This window comes from Nansenia antarctica (genome assembly GCF_963989245.1).
Source record: "Nansenia antarctica genome assembly, chromosome: 13".
NCBI lineage: Eukaryota > Metazoa > Chordata > Actinopteri > Argentiniformes > Microstomatidae > Nansenia > Nansenia antarctica.
Genome location: NC_137683.1, coordinates 21073616 through 21094325, shown reverse-complemented (window position 1 = coordinate 21094325; position 20710 = coordinate 21073616). Strand labels below are relative to the sequence as shown.

The 20710-nt window shown below is 47.8% G+C and overlaps 1 protein-coding gene across 1 annotated transcript; it reads right to left on the bottom strand.

The window, feature by feature from the left end:
• Positions 1–84: 84 nt before the first annotated feature.
• Positions 85–20596, bottom strand: znf219 (zinc finger protein 219; the record flags this gene model as incomplete). The annotated part of the gene is made up of 5 exons (XM_080544092.1): positions 85–1370; positions 3932–4078; positions 4368–4530; positions 4600–6774; positions 20558–20596. 5 exons carry the CDS (start codon positions 20594–20596, stop codon positions 85–87), a joined length of 3810 nt encoding a protein of 1269 aa, XP_080400218.1.
• Positions 20597–20710: the final 114 nt, after the last annotated feature.

Below are 20710 nucleotides of genomic sequence, written 5' to 3'. Positions count from 1 at the left end.
TTAGCCCGTTTGGCCTCCCTACTTCCATCAGTCTAGTTGAACCCTCTTCCCCATCTCTCTCCGGGGGATGTTGTTTATCAGGTCTTAGTCCCCCATGACACCCTCTTTCTCTCTGGTCAGGAGGTCGGACCCCAGGACTGGCGACAGGGACAGGGACATCCTCCTCCCCTGTTCCCTTGGGGAATACCCTGGACTGCTGCTCTCCGCTTCCAAATCCTCCTCCTCTTCCTCTTCTTCTTCCTCCTCTTCTTCCTCCTCCTCCTCCTCCTCCGCCTCTTCCTCCTCCTCTGCTCTGCTCTCCTGGTCCCTACTGCCTCTCATACTCCTGGGTGTGGAGGGACGGTCGGAGGCCTGGCGGTGGTGCTGCTGCTGCTGCTGCTGGTTGTGGTGGTTGTAGACGCCCCCCTCCACGTCCCCCTCCTCCGGAACCAGGCCGTTCAGGGTCTCAGTCCTCTCAGCCTGAGTGGAGGCCCACTCCTCCAGGGGGGCCCGGTCCTCAGCCTCACTCAGATACCTCCACAGGGCCAGGGGGTCGGGCTCCGGCCGGGGCTGGGGCTGGGGAGGCCTCTGGGGGCCATCTCCAGTGGTGTTGGGGGCTCCTCTCTTACGCCTGGACTTGCTGGTGTGGTTGACCTGGAGGTGCATAGCCATCAGCTCTGCTGAGGAGGTGCGGAAGGGACAGAAGAGGCACTGGTTTAAGGTGACTTCTGTTCCTGGTCCTCCTCCTCCTCCTCCGCCTCCGCCACCGCCTCCCATCACTCCGTCCTCCTCCAGTCCCCCGAGCCCAGGGGAGGGGCGGCGGGACAGATCCAACGGGACAGATTCCAACCCCCCCTCCTGGGACCCCCGTGGCACGGACCCCCCCTTGCTGCGCCCATTGGTCGGGACCATCCGGCTTGTGGTGAGGGGTTTGCGACGGGACACTTTGGCGACCTTTGTCTGGGGGGGCGACTCCCCGGTCCCCGTCCATCCGCCCTCCATCCCCCCCTGGTAGAGAGCCCCCATCACCCCTGAGAGGTAACGGTACTGACTCTCCAGGTCCCCTTCCCTCAGGGCCCCCAGGGACTTGCTAGGCTCCCTCTGTTCCGGGAGACCAAGCAGCCAGGGCTGGCTGTGCCTGGAGGAGGGGCTCTCGGTTGGGCCTCGGGCGGCCGAGCCATGGGACAGGGCCTGGGGCCGGCGCTGCTTGGCCATGCCCTCGCCCCGCGGCACCCCAGGCCCCAGGGTGGGGGTGAGGCTGGGGGAGGAGGCGCTGGAGGAGGCCCCCATGGCATTCCTCTGCTCCCTGTGGTGCCTCTGGAGATGGTACTTCAGAGAGCCTGACTGGGTGCCTGCGTAGTCACAGTGGGGGCATTTGTACGGTCTCTCACCTAAACACAGGGGATAAAGAGAGGTTGGTTACCAAGGTTATAGGTAATACATACTACTCTTACTAAGACTATATCAGTTAATGCTCTGCTTTACTAGACATAACAGACTGTTTTACTAGACATAACATAGTAGGCAGGTCAAACCCATGTTGACGATTTCTGGGAAATAAGATTTAAATATATATTTTGGTATTTAAAAATAGTATTTGCATAAAAAAACTAATATAAATCTCAAACTCACTGTAAAACGACCGTTTCTATCCTTAAAATAATGATTTAAATTTCAATACATTTTCAATACAACGTTTTTTGTTATTCAACTGTTCAGTCATTTCGATAATATAGATCAATTTATATAGAGATATATACAGTAAGATTAACAGACTTCAAATACCAGTGGCCATATCAGCTTCAACAAGTACCTGAAAACCGTTAACACAACAAAAAGCATTTTTTTTAAATCTTCCGGAGGAATTCCGAGTGAAAGCGTTGATACCATGGTAAATTATATCAATATGGCCATTAGTTAGTCTTGAACTGGTATTAGTTTTTTAATGATTCCTAAACGCTGGCATAGGTGCATACTTCACACGCAGGGGTGGGGGTAGTATGAGACATGAGAATCTGAGGCACACATTATATTCAGATCTGTTTAGCAGTGATGGGGTGCATCTAAGTCCCAGAGGAAATGGTTTGTTCCTCCAAAACGTTCAGATGGGGCTCAGCGAGTTTCTTTGATTTTGAACGCAAACGAATGGCTCTTTTCAGAGCCACCCACATTTCTCATTAAAAAAGCAAATTCCCAGTGTTATAATTTAGTAGTGTGTGTTAGTTGTATAAGTCAAGAAAGTGGGCTCGTTATATTTAGTGACTATTTACACAAATAAAAACAAATGTCCCAAATGCAATTTTTAGTTTGTCATAGACAAGACATTGACGAAGACACTCATATAAAATTTGGCTTGAGGAATATTAATTCTGGAGCTGGCCATTGAGGTCAACGTAAAACAATTTTTTTTCAGCCCTTAAATTTGCAGCTATCAAATTTCCACAACCGGGGTGACAATAAGACAGGGGTTGGCTCTTATTTGAGTCATAGTTTGAAAACCAATTGAAAGTGTGGTCGGTACTTTTGAGTTGAATAAGGGGAACGACAAATATTTTTCTGGACACTTTGCTTCTAAAACAGACCTAGAATTCTAAGAGCGGCGAAGTGTTGACTGGCACCAAAATAGACCAAAATAACCACTCTTAGATATCAATTGACTTGTACTTAATTTCACAGTTATTTTTCATGTAATAAATCATCAAATTGCTAGTTACAAATATGTGTTTATTATTAAGCTTCGTCTTTTGATGTGCTTGCTCCTTAAAGCACAACCATCTAGGCCTGTCAACAGATTCTAACTGCATACATACTATCTTTTCTAAGAAGAAAACACTGACAGTTTTCAGCAGCAAGTCTAATGATGACATGAAGTCACAGGTAAGTGTAAGCTATCTGACATTATTTGGGATATTTTGAACAGTTTAAAAAGTCCTGAGAGTGAACAACTCAACAATTGCTGCCAAAAAGTTCAACCACGCTAATAATAGACTGTTTTACTAGACATAATAGACTGTTTTACTAGACATATAGACTGTTTTACTAGATATAATAGACTGTTTTACTAGACATAATAGACTGTTTTACTAGACATAATAGACTGTTTTACTAGATAGACTGTTTTACTAGACATAATAGACTGTTTTACTAGACATATAGACTGTTTTACTAGATATAATAGACTGTTTTACTAGACATAACAGACTGTTTTACTAGACATAACAGACTGTTTTACTAGATATAATAGACTGTTTTACTAAATATAATCGACTGTTTTACTAGATATAATAGACTGTTTTACTAGATATAATAGACTGTTTTACTAGATAGACTGTTTTACTAGATATAATAGACTGTTTTACTAGATATAATAGACTGTTTTACTAGATATAATAGACTGTTTTACTAGACATAATAGACTGTTTTACTAGATATAATAGACTGCGTTTTACATGACCATGTAGTTGCATATCCCAACAGGAAGATGGCAGTATTCCATCACGGATGCTGATTGACACGATAAGGAGAGTGGCGCTGAATAGGTTTATACTCCCATCGTCTTCAGATAGGCAACATCTGTTCAACATGATCATTGATGAGGTACTAGGTACTAAGTATGATCTAAAGAATATATTTATCTTAATAGGATCATTAATCCATGTCAATTTGAGTCCTGGTATGTCTCTAACCAGAAATCAGAAGTCAGTCATCACAAGTATATAGTGCGCGGTGACGTTTGCATGTAGTATAAGTCTGGCATGCAAGCCTAGATTATATCTGTTTTACAGGGGAGGCTGGTGGAGGCGGAAAGATGGAAAGCTGAAGGGTATTAAACGCCATTCCTCATTCCGTGCCATCCATTACAATGGGCCCGTCCTCCGATTTTCTACCTCTACCAGCCTCCCCACTGCTGTCTCAATAGATTGGGTGTGATGGGGGCTAGTGGCAGGCTCACCTGTGTGAACTCTCAGATGCACTTTGAGGTGATGTGAGGAGCGGAAAGCTTTACCGCAATAGGGACAGTCTTTCACCCCTGTCCCGCGCACACGCTCCCTGGATGGCCCTGACGATCCGGAGGACCCTCCGGAAAGACCGTTCTCTCCTGGGGGGGAGGGGTGGGGGGGGGAGAGAGAGAGAGAGAGAGAGAGAGAGAGAGAGAGAGAGAGAGAGAGAGAGAGAGAGAGAGAGAGAGAGAGAGGGAGGGAGGGATGGAGAGAGAGAGAGAGAGAGAGGGGGGGGTAGGAAAATAAATGAAAGGTAAAGAAAGCTATTATAGTCTTGACTATAGGAAAGTTAGCTTGGAAGTATCTTAGGACAATGGAAAACAACCAAACTTGGGTGTTTTACAGGGACGCTTTAGAGAGGACGTAGTGTATCCAGCCTGACCTTACCTTGGAAGGACGAGATGACGGAGTGGAACCCTCCAGCTGCCGGCTGATGCGGAGCTCCACTGTGGGCCGCTGAGTCCTGCCGTGGTTCCCCACTGCTTCCTCTCCGCCCTCCTCCTCCCCCCGCTCCTCCTCCTCCTCCTCCCACCCCGCCTCCTCCTCCTCCTCCTCCTCCTCCCACTCCTCCCCGTCCTCCCTCACCCCTCCGACTCCCTCCCCCTCCGTCCTCCTCCGCCCCGCGCGGTGGGTGCCCTCTCTGGGGCCTCTGGACGTGGACGCGGGCGTGGGCCACCACCTGCTGGAGGCTCCTGAACAGCTTCCCGCAGTCGGGACACTCCCAGGGGGCCGCGGAGGAGGGGGGCTCGTCCCTGGGGTCCAGACCCCCCAGGTAGGCCCTGACCTGCTCTGCCTCCCCCACCACGGAGCTCCGCGAGGAGGCCCTCGGCTGCTGCTGCTGCTGCTGCTGCTGCCTCTGGTGGGCCCTCTGGCGCTGCTGCTGCTGGGCTTGCTGGGCTTGCTGGGCGGCTATGAGGCTACGAGCCACTAGCTGCCACATGACCGTCTGGTCTCCTCCGTCTGCCGCCGCCGCCGCCGCTGCTGCCTCTCCTCCTCCTCTTCCTCCTCCACCGTTCCCCATCTCCGCCACCTGGGCCACAGCTTGGAGTCTCTCCATACAGCTGGCACCGCCCCCGTCGTTAGGCAACCCCAGGTAGCCCAAGATGGCAGATTTACTGGAGCCTAAGCCGCCGCCTCCGCTGTCTCTATCCGCTCTTCCGCGTCCTCCTCTTCCTCCTCCTCCTCCTCCGCCGCGAGCCAGCAGGAGGCTGGAGTAGAGTGCGTTGAGGCCCTGGTTGCTGGCAGAGCCTTTGGCCTGGTCCCCTCCCCCGGCCATCGCCAGGCCCCCCAGGCCCCCCAGGCCGGCCTTGAGGCCCAGCTTGTTGAGGTGCACCTTCATGTGGTTCTTGAGGAACCAGGGCTCCTTGAAGCCGCGGCCGCACACCTGGCACTTGTGGTCCAGGGAGTCCTTGTGCTTGCGCATGTGGCCCTTGAGGAACCACGACTGGGTGAAGCGCTGGCCGCACGTCTCGCACTTGAACGCCGGCATGGGGGGAGCGTTCGGCGGGGTGGGGGTGGGGGTGGCCGTCGGGGTCGGGGTCGGGGTGGGCACGGGGGTGTCCGGGGTGGCCACCGCCACGACGACGACGACAGGGGGGGGCCTGGGGGTGTAGGGGGGCAGGGCGGGCTCGGCGGGGGGCAGGGAGGGGTGGCTCTCCTGGAGGTGGGAGGCCAGGCGCTCCTCTTGGCTGGCCGAGAAAGGGCACAGGGTGCACTTGTAGGGGTTGTGGAGGATGCGGACGTGGCGCGCCAGCTCCGAGGCCGTGCGGAATTTCCCCTTGCAGGCGTGGCAGCGGAACACGGGCGTGGCCACGGCGGCCGGGGCGGCCTCCTCCGGCAGGGGAGTGGGACCCGCCGAGGAGTACGGGGACATCAGGGACACCTCCTCGGTCAGCGGAGGGGTCAGCGGTGTGCTCTCGTCCAACAGGAAGGGCTGGTTCTGATGGTCCTTCTGCAGGGGTCCGTCCTCCGGCCCCGGCGGCTCCTGGGTCTGGGTGAGGGGCCCTGGAGGAGGCAGCGGGCTCTGGAGGAGGTGGTGCTGGCTGTGGTTCTGGCTGACGATGTCCTTGTTCTGGTGGTTCTGGCGGGCCTTGAAGTGCGGCGCCGACCCGGTACCGGCGGTCCGGTGCTGAGCCGCAGCCCGGCGGTCCCGGTCCAGACTGTGGGCCCGGGCGTGGAGGGACAGGATGCTTTGAAAACGGAATCTCTTTCCGCACACCTGGCAGGGGAACCTGAGAGCGGTGCCCCCCCCCGCGGCTCCCCCCGTCCCCCCCGTCACGGCCCCGGACACCCCGTCCTTGTGGAAGAGCTGCAGGTCCAGCTCGTCACTGCAGGTGGCGCTCTGCCCGGAGGAGAGGGCCAGCTCCAGGGCTCCGAACCCAGGGAGAGGGGCCGAAGGCGTGGCTGGGGGCGAGCTCTCCGGAGAGGGGCTGCACCCCACCTCCACACCCCCTGGGAAGAGAGCCACGGCCGGGGTGGGTGAAGGAGGGACGGACAACTCTTCTTCGTCGTCGTCCTCCTCCTCCTCCTCCTCCTCGTCATCGTCGTCTTCATGGTGGAGGTGGTTGTCGTTGTGGAGGGGGAAGGGGGAGAGGGGGAAGTAAGGCTCGGTGTCTGGGCTGTGGTGGGCGGGCAGCTGGGGACTGGGGGCCAGCAGGGCCAGGGGGCTGTGGGGAGGGGAGAGCTGGGTGTGAGGGGAGGCCTGGGGGCTGTGGTCCAGGGAGGGCAGTGTAGGGGGAGACTGGGGCAGATCACAGGAGAGGGCCAACACACACTCGGGAGGAGAATCCATTATCTGTGAGAGAGAGAAAGAGAGAGAGAGAGAGAGAGAAAGAGAGAGAGAGAGAGACAGAGAGAGAGAGAGAGAGACAGAGAGAGAGAGAGAGACAGAGAGAGAGAGAGAGAGAGACAGAGAGAGAGAGAGAGAAAGAGAGAGACAGAGAGAGAGAGACAGAGAGAGAGAGAGAGAGAGAGAGAGAGAGAGAGAAAGAGAGAGAGAGAAAGAGAGAGAGAGAAAGAGAGAGAGAAAATTGTTAGGTGAAGTTGTTATTATGCAGGGGAAAGGGAGAGTAGATTCAGGTTTAGGGCCCTAAATATACATTTTCCTGATCCCAGCTTGGTATAAGTGAGTGCTTTCTGGTAAGGTAAAAACTCTGGGTTATGGTCTAGTTATGGTCATAATACAGAACGTCAGAGTTTCAGGAGAGCTGTAGAGGAGTGAGAGGGTTCTGTACTACTATGTTTGGTACATAAACTGCTGCTGTGAGTACGTATTCAAATGACCACAGGCTCTCTACTGAGGACAGGTTACCCTTTTCTTTATTGGTTCTCTCCCTCTGACCCTATTGTCGCTGTCGTTTTTATTTGATTCATTATCTTTGATTTTACTGCACTGTTGAGCGGTAGCTCGTGAGAAGCACGTCATTATAACATTTACATCTGTATCCTGTGCATTATGATGAATACACTTCTTTTTTTGATAGAGACAGTACAGATTTTGACAGGAAGGATGGGTGAGAGAGAGAGAAGGGATGACATGCAGGATGTGTCCGCGGCCGGAATCAAACTGGGAACCCTGTGGTTACATGGTGGACGCTTACTTTACACTATGATTTGATTTGACCCTGCACCCTAAAGACAAGTTACATGTGGGGCGCTTAGGTGGCGTAGTGGATTAAGCGCAGTGTACCGCAGGGTTTCCCGGTTCGATTCCAGCCGCGGACATGTCCTGCATGTCATCCCTTCCCTCTCTCTCACCCATCCTTCCTGTCATAATCTATACTATATCTGTCATTAAAAAGATAAAATATGAGTGGGACTGCCCCACTCAGAAAAAATTACTTTAAAATAAAGAAGAGTGAATGAGTCAAGCACCTCATTCCCTCTTTTTAAGGTATGAGAGAACTCACCTGCTATGTTAGGTAGCAGTGACTCCCTAGTGAATGGTAAATGGACTGCACTTATATAGCGCCTTATTCCAAAGCGCTTTACAATGGGCTCTCATTCACCCATTCACACACACACATGGCGGCAAGCTACCATGCAACTACCACGCAACGTGCCGCCGCTCATTGGGAGCAATTTGGGGTTCAGTGTCTTGCCCAAGGAGACCTCGACACGTGGCCAGACGGGGATCGAGCCGCCAAATCGCAGACCTTGCGATCATTAGACACCGACTCTACTTCCTGAGCCACAGCCGCCCTGTAAGCTAGTAGTAACTCACTGTGTGTGTGTGTGTGTGTGTGTGTGTGTGTGTGTGTGTGTGAGTAACTCACCAGTAGTGTGTGGACAGGTAGGCCATGCTTCAGTGTCTTGGCAGCGAGGGGACACGCTTCCTTGATGGCCACCTCCTTTGGTCCTCTAAGAGAAACACAAATCAACATTGTGTCAATTCGTCACATCACATATCCATGTTCATTGTGCTCCTAAAAATCACATTTAAAAACTGACTGCCGGTGAGGAGGTGGATTTCATGGTTGGAGTTAACTGAGTTTGAATTCAGTGAATTTGAGGGTTACTCATGAATAGGCTTGCAATTCATCCCCTGAGTTGAATGAATTGAAACTGAATCAGCTCTGCTGTGTGACTACTTGTGTACACATTTGAATACATGTTGTTTCACAGTCTGTGCACCTGTTTGAGGTTTTGCAGTGCATGGCGTATGCTGTTTGTGCATATGGACAGTGTGTGTGTGTGTGTGTGTGTGTGTGTGTGTGTGTGTTAAGGGCACCACAGGACACAGACTGTCCCAAACAGGATGGGCGCGAGATGTTTTGACTTCCCCACACACCCTTCCTGTGCACACATACAGTAGCAGCTTAATCAAGAATGAGCTTACACACACACACACACACACACACACGACACACACAGACACACAGACACACACACACACACACACACACACAGTCACACACACACACACACACACAGACACACACACACACACACATCTGAGTACAGTATATCCGGTCTAGCAATCGAAGGTCTATCTTAACATAAGGCTAGAGTGTACAATAACAACAACAACAACAACAACAATAGCAACAATAACAACATTCAGTACAGACACCACATACGTAGATGCTGTTGTTTTTGTTTCGTTTCATGAAGTAGAGAAGGAATAAAGACACTCCCCAAACGCAAAAAAGGTCATCAATCATTACAGGGAAACAATGGACCATCTGTGAGTGTGCAGGTGTGTGTATGCATATTTGTGTTAGCACATATGTGTTTGTGTGAGTGTGTCTGTGTCAGCGCGCCTGGATCACAAAGAGATTCTCATGTAGCCAGTTGACATTTTAGCTCAGCTATGACTCACTGGGATATCACACACGATCAATCACTCTCTCTCTCTCTCCCTCTCTTTCTCTTTCCCTCTCTCCCTCTCTCTCTTCCTTCCTTCTTTCTCCTCCTTTCTTAATCCACCATTATTTTCTTTCCTCCCTGTGTTTCTTTCCTTCTTTCTTTCTTTCTTTCTTTCTCTCCTTTCCCTCCCTGATTCATACTCCTCCCATCCCCCTCTCATTCTCTCTCTCTCGCTCCCTCCTCCCTCTATTATTCACTCATTTTCTTTCATTCTCTCTCTCTCTCCCTCTCTCTTTCTCTCCTGCAGTGGTGCCAGTTGGCAGAGTGCCAGGGAATGCTGATATCAGCTGGTAGATTGGGGCCTGCCAACATGGCGAAGAGAGAAAAGAGAGAAGGAAGGGAAGGGAAGAGAGAAGAGAGAGACAGACAGTGTGTGTGTCGTTGTGTGTGTGTGTGTGTGTGTGTGTGTGTGTGTGTGTGTGTGTCTGTGTCTGTGTGTCTGTGTGTGTGAGAGAGAAGAGAGAGAGAGAGAGAGAGAGAGAGAGAGAGAGAGAGACAGAGAGAGGGGAACAGACAGACAGACAGACAGGGTGGCAGAGGAAGAGAGAGATTGAAAGAGTGTAAGAGAGAGAGAGAGAGACATCTGAATAATAATACAAAATAAATAATAATAATAAAAAAAAGATTCAATGTCATTTGCAATTTTCTAATAATAAAAACCCTGCGGTCCAGATCGCCTGTGTGGTTTTGTTGTACAGGCGGTGTAACCGCGGCGACGGAGGCTCTCGTCTGATGGTATTATCATATGAATATCACCATCACGCCACATTGTTCCACCCTGACAGCGGCGGCCGTGTCCGACCAGCCCTGTCATGCCAATAAAGCTTTTCCAAATTTGGATAGATAGAGAGAGAGATAAGGTGCTAGACGGTGGGGGAGGGGAGGGGGGGGAATGGATGGATGGATAGAGGAAGAGGGAGGGAGGTGGTGAAAAAACTAACACGAGCAAATAGTACAAATAGTTTTCAACACAGCTACAATTCATCCGGAGGAGAAGAATGCATTCTCAATCAGATGTCCCCCCTCCGGATCAGCGAATCAGCAGACATTAAATAGATACTTCCATCTCCGCTAAAACAGGCCCAAGCTTAACAGTAGTACACCCAGACCTTACCCCCACCCCCTCTTTCTCTCTCTCTCTCTCACACGCGTGACTAATGAAACACTCACGTGTGTTGTTACACTGTTATTACCCTAATGACGACACGCTAGTCACATGTTATTACATTGTATTCACGTAATTGCTGCTCAAATGGAATAGAGATTCCAGAGTCATATATAGCCTATATATATATATATATATATATATATGTATGTCATTTAGCTGATGCTTTTATCCAAAGTGACATACATTGCAATGAGTGGATATATTTCAGTATATATGGTCCCAGCAGGAATCGAACCCACAACCTAGGCGTTGTTAGCACCATGCTCTACCAACTGAGGCACAGAGGACCAGATTCACGAATATTCACGACTCCCCTTCTGTAATAACAACAATGCCTCACTCATACAGAGGTCTTTATTAACGCCTGAACTCTTCACGGTAAAGAGCAACTTAATGTAAAGCATTGAAATATTGAAATAATCACAAAGACAAAATCGATTCTTCTAATAACAGTAGTAAACAGTACATACAGTACATGACTATCAACCTTAACTGTCCCTCCTGAAATCTCCCCATCCCCCTGTTCAGTTTCTCTACTGTATATTAACAAAGACAAAAGAAATTAAATAATAATCTTCTTCTAGCACTATGACTGCCAATAGCCCTTGGCCCGAGCAGATATTACTTTTCTTGCGATGACATATCTGCTAAATGTCAAAAATGTAAATGTAAAATGTGGGGGTCAGGGAGCCATGTATGTGTACATGCAGTTTGTGTGACTGGCACGCGTGTGGGTACAGCATGTTCAGTATGCGGTGCGTGTGTGTTTGTCAGTGTCTAGATGCTATCGTACAAGAATGTATTAATAAATGTAACCACAAAGTAGGCCTATATATGTGTGGTTGTGAGGACTCAGTTCAGACAAGTTAGCACACGGCAAAGAAGATTCTCCATATTAGGGTGTGTGTGTGTGTGTGTGTATGTGTGTGTGTGTGTGTGTGTGTGTGTGTGTGCGTCTAATGTTTTAAGGGTATCGCGTGTGGGCTCATCAACACTGAAGACAGCTGAAATCCTGCTCTTCTGTGGATATGAGAGTGATGACAAGAGGCTGTATGACAGTGTTGAATGTTTGTTATGGCCTTTGGATATGTGTGAGTAGTTGGGTATATGTGAGTAGCTGTGGTGTGTGCGTGTGTGTGTGTGTGTGTGTGTGTTTTGGCCTACATTGACTGTAAGGGCCTGAGGTATGTTAGAGTCAGTGAGGTATGTGTAAGTGTCTGTGTGTCTTTGCTGCTTAAAGGTGTTTTGAGAATGAGAGAATTATAGATATGTATTGAGTGTGTTTTGTGTGTGTGTGTGTGTGTAAGAGAGAGGCTCTGTGCATGAGAAAGTGTGTGTGAGGCCCTGTGGCTGTGTGGTTTAAGTGTGTGTGTGTGTGGGGGGGGAGAGAGAGAGAGGGTGGGCCAGTGTGGTTAAAGAGAGAGTATGTCTGCATGTGTGCGTGTGTGTGTGTGTGTGTGTGTAAGAGAGTGAGTGTGTGTTCTCTCTGTGTGGTATGGTATAATTCAGGGCCTGTGGTTTTTATCGCGTGGTCACGCGGCAACTTTCCCCACAGACGGGATTCATTTCCTGTTCTTCACCTTTCCCTGAACCCCCTTCCTCACTCACTCCAACTTTATCTGGCTCGCACTCTTTCATTCCTGCTTCCCTCTTTATTTGCTACTTTGGGATGGAGGGCTGTTTCCCTTCTCTGTCCCGTGGACTGTTATTATATGTAACCTGGTTTACTTTACCTTACCTTATGTGACCTTACCTTACGTAACCACTCCTCTCGTCACCTCACCATTCCTCTGGCCTCTCTTCTCTTTTCCTCTCCCCTTCCTCTCCTCTCCTCTCCTCTCCTCTCCCCTTCCTCTCCTCTCTCTCTCTTCTCCCTTCTACCCCCCTCTCACTTTACTCCCTTCAGCTGTTCTCTAAGAGCTTTCATGCTGTACTGTCTCCTCTCCTCTCTTCTTCCCTCACCCATCCCCTTTCCTCTCCTCTCTTCTTCCCTCCCCTTACCTCTCCTCTCACCCCTACCCTCCCCTCCCCTTTCCTCTTTGAGCTGATGGGAGGAAGGTACGAGGGGAGGAGGTGAGGGGAGGAGCCCTCACCTCTCCTGTCCTCGAACCTTCCTCCCATCAGCTGTTCTACTACCTGAACAGCCAGCCAGCAGATGTGGTAATGAAGGATGCAGTTTGTGTAGGCATGTAACCTGGCGGTGAAGCTCCTGTGGATGCATGTGGATGGTTACAGTGCTGTGAAAAAGTATTTGCCCCCCTTCCCAATTTCGTCTGTTTTTGCATGTTGTCACACTTAAATGTTAATGTAGAGTTTTTAAATGATCATTCCATTTATTGAAGTCAAAGAGTTATTCAAAACATATATCACCCATGTGAAAAAGTAATTGCCCCCTAAACCTAATAACTGGTTGGGCCACCCTTAGCGGCCACAACTGCAAGCAAACGTTTGTGATAACTGGCAATGAGTCTTTCACATCGCTGTGGAGGAATTTTGGCCCACTCTTCTTTGCAGAATTGTTTTAATTCAGCCACATTGGAGGGTCTTCGAGCATGAACTGCCTGTTTAAGGTCATACCACAACATCTCAATCAGATTTAAGTCTGGACTTTGACTAGGCCACTCCAAAACCTTCATTTAGTTTTTTATTGAGCCATTGCTGGTGGCGCTTGAGCTTGAGGTCACAAACTGATGGCCGGACATTCTCCTTCCGGATTTTCTGGTAGAGAGCAGAATTCATGATTCCATCAATTATGACAAGCCGTCCAGGTCCTGAAGGAGCCCCAGACCATCACACTACCACCTCCATGTTTGACTGTTGGTATGATGTTTTTATTATGGAATGCTGTGTTAGGTTTACGCCAAATGTAACGGGACCCACACCTTCCAAAAAGTTCCACTTTTGACTCGTCAGTCCACAGAATATATAACATTTTGGGGGGTAATCAAGCTGTTTTTTGGCAAATCTGAGACAAGCCTTTGTGTTCTTTTTGCTCAGCAGTCGTGTTCGCCTTGGTACTCTCCCATGGATGCCATTTTTGCCCAGTCTCTTTCTTATTGTGGAATCATGTACACTGACCTTAGCTGAGGCAAGTGAGGCCTGCAGTTCTTTAGATGTTTGTCTGGGTTCTTTTCTGACCTCCTGGATGAGTCGTCGTCGCTCTTGGAGTAATTTTGGGAGGCCGGGCACTCCTGGGAAGGTTCACCACTGTTCCATATTTTCTCCATTTGTAGATAATGGCTCTCACTGTGGTTCGCTGGAGTCCCAAAGCTTTAGAAATTGCTTTCTAACCCTTTCCAGACTGATAGATGTCAATGACTTTGTTTCTCATCTGTTCTTCAATTTCTTTGGAACGAGGCATCATGTGCTGCTTTTTAAGATCTTTTAGATAATCTTTTCTACTTCACTTGGTCAGACAGGTTCTATTTAAGAGATTTCTAGATTGAACAGGTCTGGCAGTAATCAGACCTGGGTGTGGCTTGTGAAATTGAACTCAGCTTTCAAACAAATTCAAGTTTAATTGGTTGGTTGTTAAGGGGGGGCAATTACTTGTTCACATAGGGCCAGGTAGGGTTGGATAGCATTTTTCCCTTAATACATGAAATCATCATTTTAAAAACAGCATTTTATGTTTACTCAGGTTATCTTTGTGTAATATTAAAATTGGTTTGATGATCTGAAACATTTAAGTATGACAAACATGCAAAAACAGACGAAATTGGGAAGGGGGCAAATACTTTTTCACAGCACTGTACATCGGAATGATCAGAGTGTCTATAGAATGCAACAGATCCATTCTAGGTCTGAGTGTGATATGAGTGTGTCTGTCTCTCGCTCAAAGTCCTACGGTACCTACATAGTTGAAAGAACTACAGTAGTAGACCAAGGCCTATGCTCAGTCTGGTGAGATAAAGGGGACCTTCATGACCAACAGTCATTCAAACAACTGACTATGTCAAAACCTACAACTGACCCTAACCTTAACCTTAACCAAACCCTTAATCCTAACCTTAACCTAACTCTTAATCCCAACCCTAACCTTATCCTGACCCAACCCCAACCCTAATCTTAACCACAAACCTAACCTTAACCAAACCCTTAAACTTAACCTAACCCTTAACCCCAACCCTAACCTCAACCCCAACCTTAACCAATTCAGGAATTCAGTATATATAGTCCCAGCAGGAATCAAACCCACAACCTAAGCGTTGTTAGCCCTACAGACTGAGCTACAGAGGGGCACAGGATTACATTTCATGTATATGCGAATATACTTGTCAATAAAAAGAATTCTGATTCTGAGAGGGACACTGTTTACAATATTCAAATCTCGACATGAATAACCATAAACATAGGCCAATTAGCGAATCACGAATCAAGGGGGGCGGGGATTCAGTAGGCCTAACTGGAACACTACTCAAGTGGAGTAATAAACAAGACGATGAATGACTTCCGGTGCAACGCAATGGCCTGGTGTGCACGCAGCTTAAGTATCCCAGGCCTCAACCAAGCAGAGGCCCTGACTTCTGACCATTGATACAATAATCATCTTGTCTGTCTGTGTCTAACCTCGTTGTGACTAGGCTCCTCCTCGCTCAGAAAGCCTGGGGAAATCCTTCACTGAAAGGAGATACGACAGGGTGGAAACCTGTTTTCAATGAGCGACGCCTCACGACACATCAAACCAAACAAATACCTTGCTTGCTTGGATACCTAGCTGCAAAAAAACAACAGAATTCAATCTTTCCTTCAGGTTCTCTTCCATACCAGGGGGGTATTCCATCAACGTCACTGAAGGAAAATCTAGGGTTATTTTGATCTCGGCTGATCTAAAATTCTCCAGGTGTGAGAACAACGTGACCTGGAGGTAAGGCTACGCAAGGCTAGTCTGTGTGTGACTGGGAGGTCAGTCCGCAGACTTGTCCGACCTTCCTTCCTTTCTTCCTTCCTTTCCTTCCTCCCTTCCCTCCCTCCCTCCCCTCCCTCCCTCCCTTCCCTCCCTCCCTCCCACAAGAATTCAATAATCTAACAATAAGATTTGATTCGTCAAAGCAATAGGACAGTGGTCAGCTAACAGTAACTCAGTACGCTCCTGAATGTTCAACAGATGTCTACAGAAACATTTATTGGTCAATTTGACCACTTACTCATGAGTGACTACAGTATAGAGGCCTGTCTTGACCTTTTTCTGTGTGTTTTGACTGTTAGGTCCTAACTCAAGATCTGCGAGTGTCTCTTAAGACATCAACGTAAATCTTGCATTGACATCAATAGGACATGAGGCGCAATGATTCCAGTTATGCGCACAGATCTCGAGTTAGGATTCCACCCTCAGTAATCTCTCCTATATTGCTCATGGGTCTTGTTCGACGACTTTGAAAAAAGTTACTCCCCCTTTTCTGCCTCTTGAGGTAAGGTTCTGCCTCTCCTGTACAGTAATCACTGATCTAAAGTGACTTGATCTGTGAAAGCAAAGCAGTAGAGCTCTTGCTTTCACCTATCCAGTCATGCTGGATCAATGATTGCCTCAAGGAAGGGAGAGGAAGGAAGGATAGAAGAAAGGAATGCAGGGAAGGAAGGGAGGGAAGCAATGGAGGGAAGGAAGGAAGGAAGGAAGGATGTTCCTTCCTCCTGTTATCTGTTATCAGTGAGGTCAAAGGTCCTGAATAGGTATCAATAAGATCTAAAGTCATAATCTAAGGCAGCTGTTATCAGTCAAGTCAAAGGCCCTAATCTAAGACAGCTGTTATCAGCCAGGTCAAAGATCCTGAATAGATATATATATGTTATCAGTAAGGTCAAAGATCCTGAATAGATATATCTGTTATCAGTAAGGTCAAAGATCCTGAATAGATATATCTGTTATCAGTAAGTTCAAATATCCTGAATAGATACTGTATATCTGTTATCAGTATATCTTTGACCTGACTGTTATCAGTCAGGTCAAAGGTCCTGATCTGACCTCTCTCAAAGGCCTTGATCAGTAGTCAAGTATGGTCAAAACACACATCCTTCAGTGGAGTGTGAGGAAAGTCAGTGTAGAATGAACTACAGCCCACACACACACACACACACAAAGCTCCGCCACGTACCTTAATGAAACAAACAACATTTCGATCGGACAAGGATCTTCTTCAGGACACGACCCGACGAAGATCCTCATCGAATCGATATGCTGTTTGTTTCATTAAGGTACCTGGCGGAGCTTTGTGTGTGTGTGTGTGGCTTCTAGTTCATTCTACAAAAGGTCATGGTCAGACATCTCTGTTTGCTGGTAAGGAAACGTAATAGTATAGCTATTTATAATATCGCTGTTGTCTCAGAGTACAGCATTGACTCAGTCAGTGTACTGTTTTGCTGTATTCATCACCTCCTGTGTTACACTACATTCAGTTACTGGTAAATGGTAATGGTAAATGGACTGCACTTATATAGCGCCTTATTCCAAAGCGCTTTACAATGGCCTCTCATTCACCCATTCACACGCCAATGGCGGCAAGCTACCATGCAAGGTGCCGGCCCGCTCATTGGGAGCAGTTTGGGGTGTCTTGCCCAAGGACATCTCGACATGTGGACAGGAGGAGCCAGGGATTGAACCGCCGACCTTGCGATCATTAGGTGGTCCTCTGTGTCTCAGTTGGTAGAGCATGGCGCTAACAACGCTTAGGTTGTGGGTTCGATTCCCGCTGGGACCATACTGAAACCATACTGACATGTATGCACTCACTGCAATGTAAGTCGCTTTGGATAAAAGCATCAGCTAAATGGCATATATGATATTATTATTATCGTTAGACGCCCTGCTCTACCTCCTGAGCCACCGTCGCCCCGGGTCAGTTTCTGGTCATGTTGAACATGGACATTGGGCTATATTTTAACGACGTAAAGAAAACAGTCTTAGCATAAACGAGGTAGACTGGTGAGGGGTGCTGCCGGTGGCGCTGGGGGGGGGGGTGTGTCTGAAATATTAGTGCTGTTTTCTCAAGGTCAGAATTGTTCATTGCACCTGATGCCACTTGACCTTCTCGTTGTCGTGGACACACCTCTATTACCGCTACTCCGCCCACCTGAGACGAGACGCAGACGAGACACAGCTTCAGCGCCGTGGTCATTTCACCAGTTACAACCCCCCCCCCGACCCCCCGAATCCTGCTTTACAATACAACTATGTACTGTAACACAACATGCTGTACTGTTCATAGACATTGCGTCTAGACTATGTTTGGAGTTGTGTCTCTACAGTAGACTGTTGGACTGGCTGACAAAGGTGTTATGGGGGGGGGGGGGGGTGATTGCAATAGTAAGGTAGTGTGCTACGTTAACAGTACGCTCCGGAACCGCTCCGACAGCTCAGCAGCTCAGTGTCTTAAAATGTCACAATGCGGTTCTCCCTAGCTGGGGCTGTGCAGGTGCCCGTCCCACTGAGTCTTAACGACCCAATTAAATCAATCAGTGGCTTGATTGGTGTGTGTGTGTGTGTGTGTGTGTGTGTGTGTGTGTATATGTGTGCCAAGCTCCTTAAGACAGCCACCTGGATGAGTGTGTGCACTCTTCAAGTGCTGTGAGTAAGGAGATGCAATGCATTACGGGGGAGAAAAGAACACGACACAGGAAAATGTTAATTATGAAAATGATTAGCTCTCCTCTTAATCCAAGCCCACGTGTTGTACATTAATAACAGTATCTTTTGACAGACTTCTATTCATAAATGCTGGCTTTTAGAGAAAGTATCGGAGGATTAAAGAAATATGAGAGCACTTGTATGTGCTAAGGCAACGGTTATATATCCAGAGTTTGACTTTCACAAACTGTATCAAAATCACAACCTGTATGATGAGACAATGTCAGAAAGGAGGGCAAAAGGGCTTGATGTTTAAGTTACCTTTCATTACAACACGTTGGGTTTATACTGATCCTAAGAGGACACAGTTCAAGTGAGAAATTAAGAGAATGGCAATAAAAAAGGTGACATTCAATAATGCCTAAAACATATTCCTATGTGACTTTAAAACGCGACGGGAGTGTCTGTGGTCAACTGAGATGACACGTCTGCTTCTTATCTCAAGAGGAATTTCCTCCCTGAGCCCGTCTGATGTGCGTCAATAACGTGCAACCATTTTCAGTCGCTCTTTCCCCCCTCTTCTCTCTCGCGGCCATCTCAATTAAAAAGCCACATTAATGAAATAAATAACTATCAACAAACAATGCGCGTGCGCGCGTGAAACGTCCAAAAAACCGAGATTAACCCTGATCAACGGGCTGATCTCAACGAACGTTTAGCTTCTAACAAAAAAAAATAAAACGATTAAAAATCATCTTCATGAACGTTTAATACGTTTGGTTTTTTATCTCAGCCCGGGAGTCACGCTCGTGTTTCTGACTGTGTCATCTATCTATCGCTCTCCCCTGCTCCATTTTGTTCCTAAATTTTTCTATAACAAAAGATTAAGGGAGGGGGAAAGACATGAGTGTGTGTGTGAGTGTGTGTGAGGAGGGAGGACGAGAAAAGTGCCATCATGGATTTCATCTTGAATTTCACTGCCAATCTCTCCTCCATCACCCCCCGAAAACTAGATAGACTTTATCGCATTATAATCCAAAAGGACGTAAACTGGAGAAAATAAACCCAGTAACTTATGTTACCGGATGGAACAACTTGCGCTTTGAAAGTACCAGTACCAGATACGATTGTTGTATGCACATTAACTTGCTACTTTCTTACGAAATCACTGTTGCCTGAAAGAGAGGTGGCTGTAAGCGAAGCTCGTACGGTCGGAAGAGGTGACGTTAGGACAAGTCTACCGGGTTGTAGGAGTCTGGTGATCGGCGTGGTAAAGATGTTAGTTCAGTTAAGGGTTTCTGCGCGCATACATAGCCGATATCAGGTTAAACCGGGTAACCTTTAACAACAATGCCGTAGGTATGCCAAAGGGTCTCGAACAACATCATTAGTCAAGATAATCGCTTCTAACCTCGAATTTACTCACGTAGCACAGCTTGGTAAATCACAGAACAAATATGCAGCCTACGCTCAACATTGACGAGGCTTATGTCCTCGGGAGATCAAACGTAAAGCGATCAAACGTGCAGCAGCGTTCAGGATGCACATCAACTAATCTTCCTTTATAATGCAACTTTTTTTTTTTTTAATAACATGTTGCTGGGGATTGTGGCTACCTTACCCGATCACGGTTCGAAAAGATGTTCTGAATTAAAGTCATGCATACATGGATGTATAGAGAGATAGCGCACAGCAATTCGAATACTTCATAGCAAGCAATACATTTCATAAAACTTAAAACAAAGTTGCCATGGCGTTCTCTTTAGGGGACTTTCCAGTTTCCACGCACTTTAAACGCACACAAAGTCATTTATAGCGGACACACTGTACGACAATAACCTATCAGGTAATCTGGTATTGCAAGTGTTTCAGGCCCGAGTTCTATAATCTAGATTGTAGAACTATTCTGTTCTATGTTGAACATTCCGTGTCACTTTTGTCATGTCACCGCACAGGGCTTATCGCATGCAGACGGTCGGCCACGCGCGCACATACATCCACCGGCTGCTTCATACATGACACACACCAAAGTGCTGAAGTGTGGATGTTGGTTACATACGTGCATGCATGCACAACACTACCCACCGCCAGACATGGGGGGCTATAGGCTCCGGCGACCCGCCAATCAGGGCGACAATGCACTCACTCTTACAACACATCAAAACTGCAAGGTGTAAAAACAAAAAATAAATACGCGAAATAAAAAAATCAGCGGCGTTCAATCACTGGAACTATGGGGCTATTACCCGGATTTGCCCCCCCCCCCAAAAAGTCGTCGTCGGATATTTGTTGTTCATGAAGGCAACAACAATCCAATCGCGATAAATGTAACAATTTTTTTGATGTTTTTAGTGGAGGGCAAACACGCCGCAGTTCCATACCATCCTATCCAAAAGTGCACATGTAAAACCTAAAAGCTATATTATTTTGTAAATGAACTAGATATTTTATGATGAAAGAAGTAAGACTCAATGTACTTACGGGAGAGGCGGCGAGGAGATTAATGACACGACACGTCATGATTACGTTTCACTTGAATTAAATACATTACGAGTTGGGGAAAAAAATGGAAATCAGGGGTTGTTGTATACAAGCATACGCCGTTTCCCCCTCCCTTTACTCACCCTCTCCTCC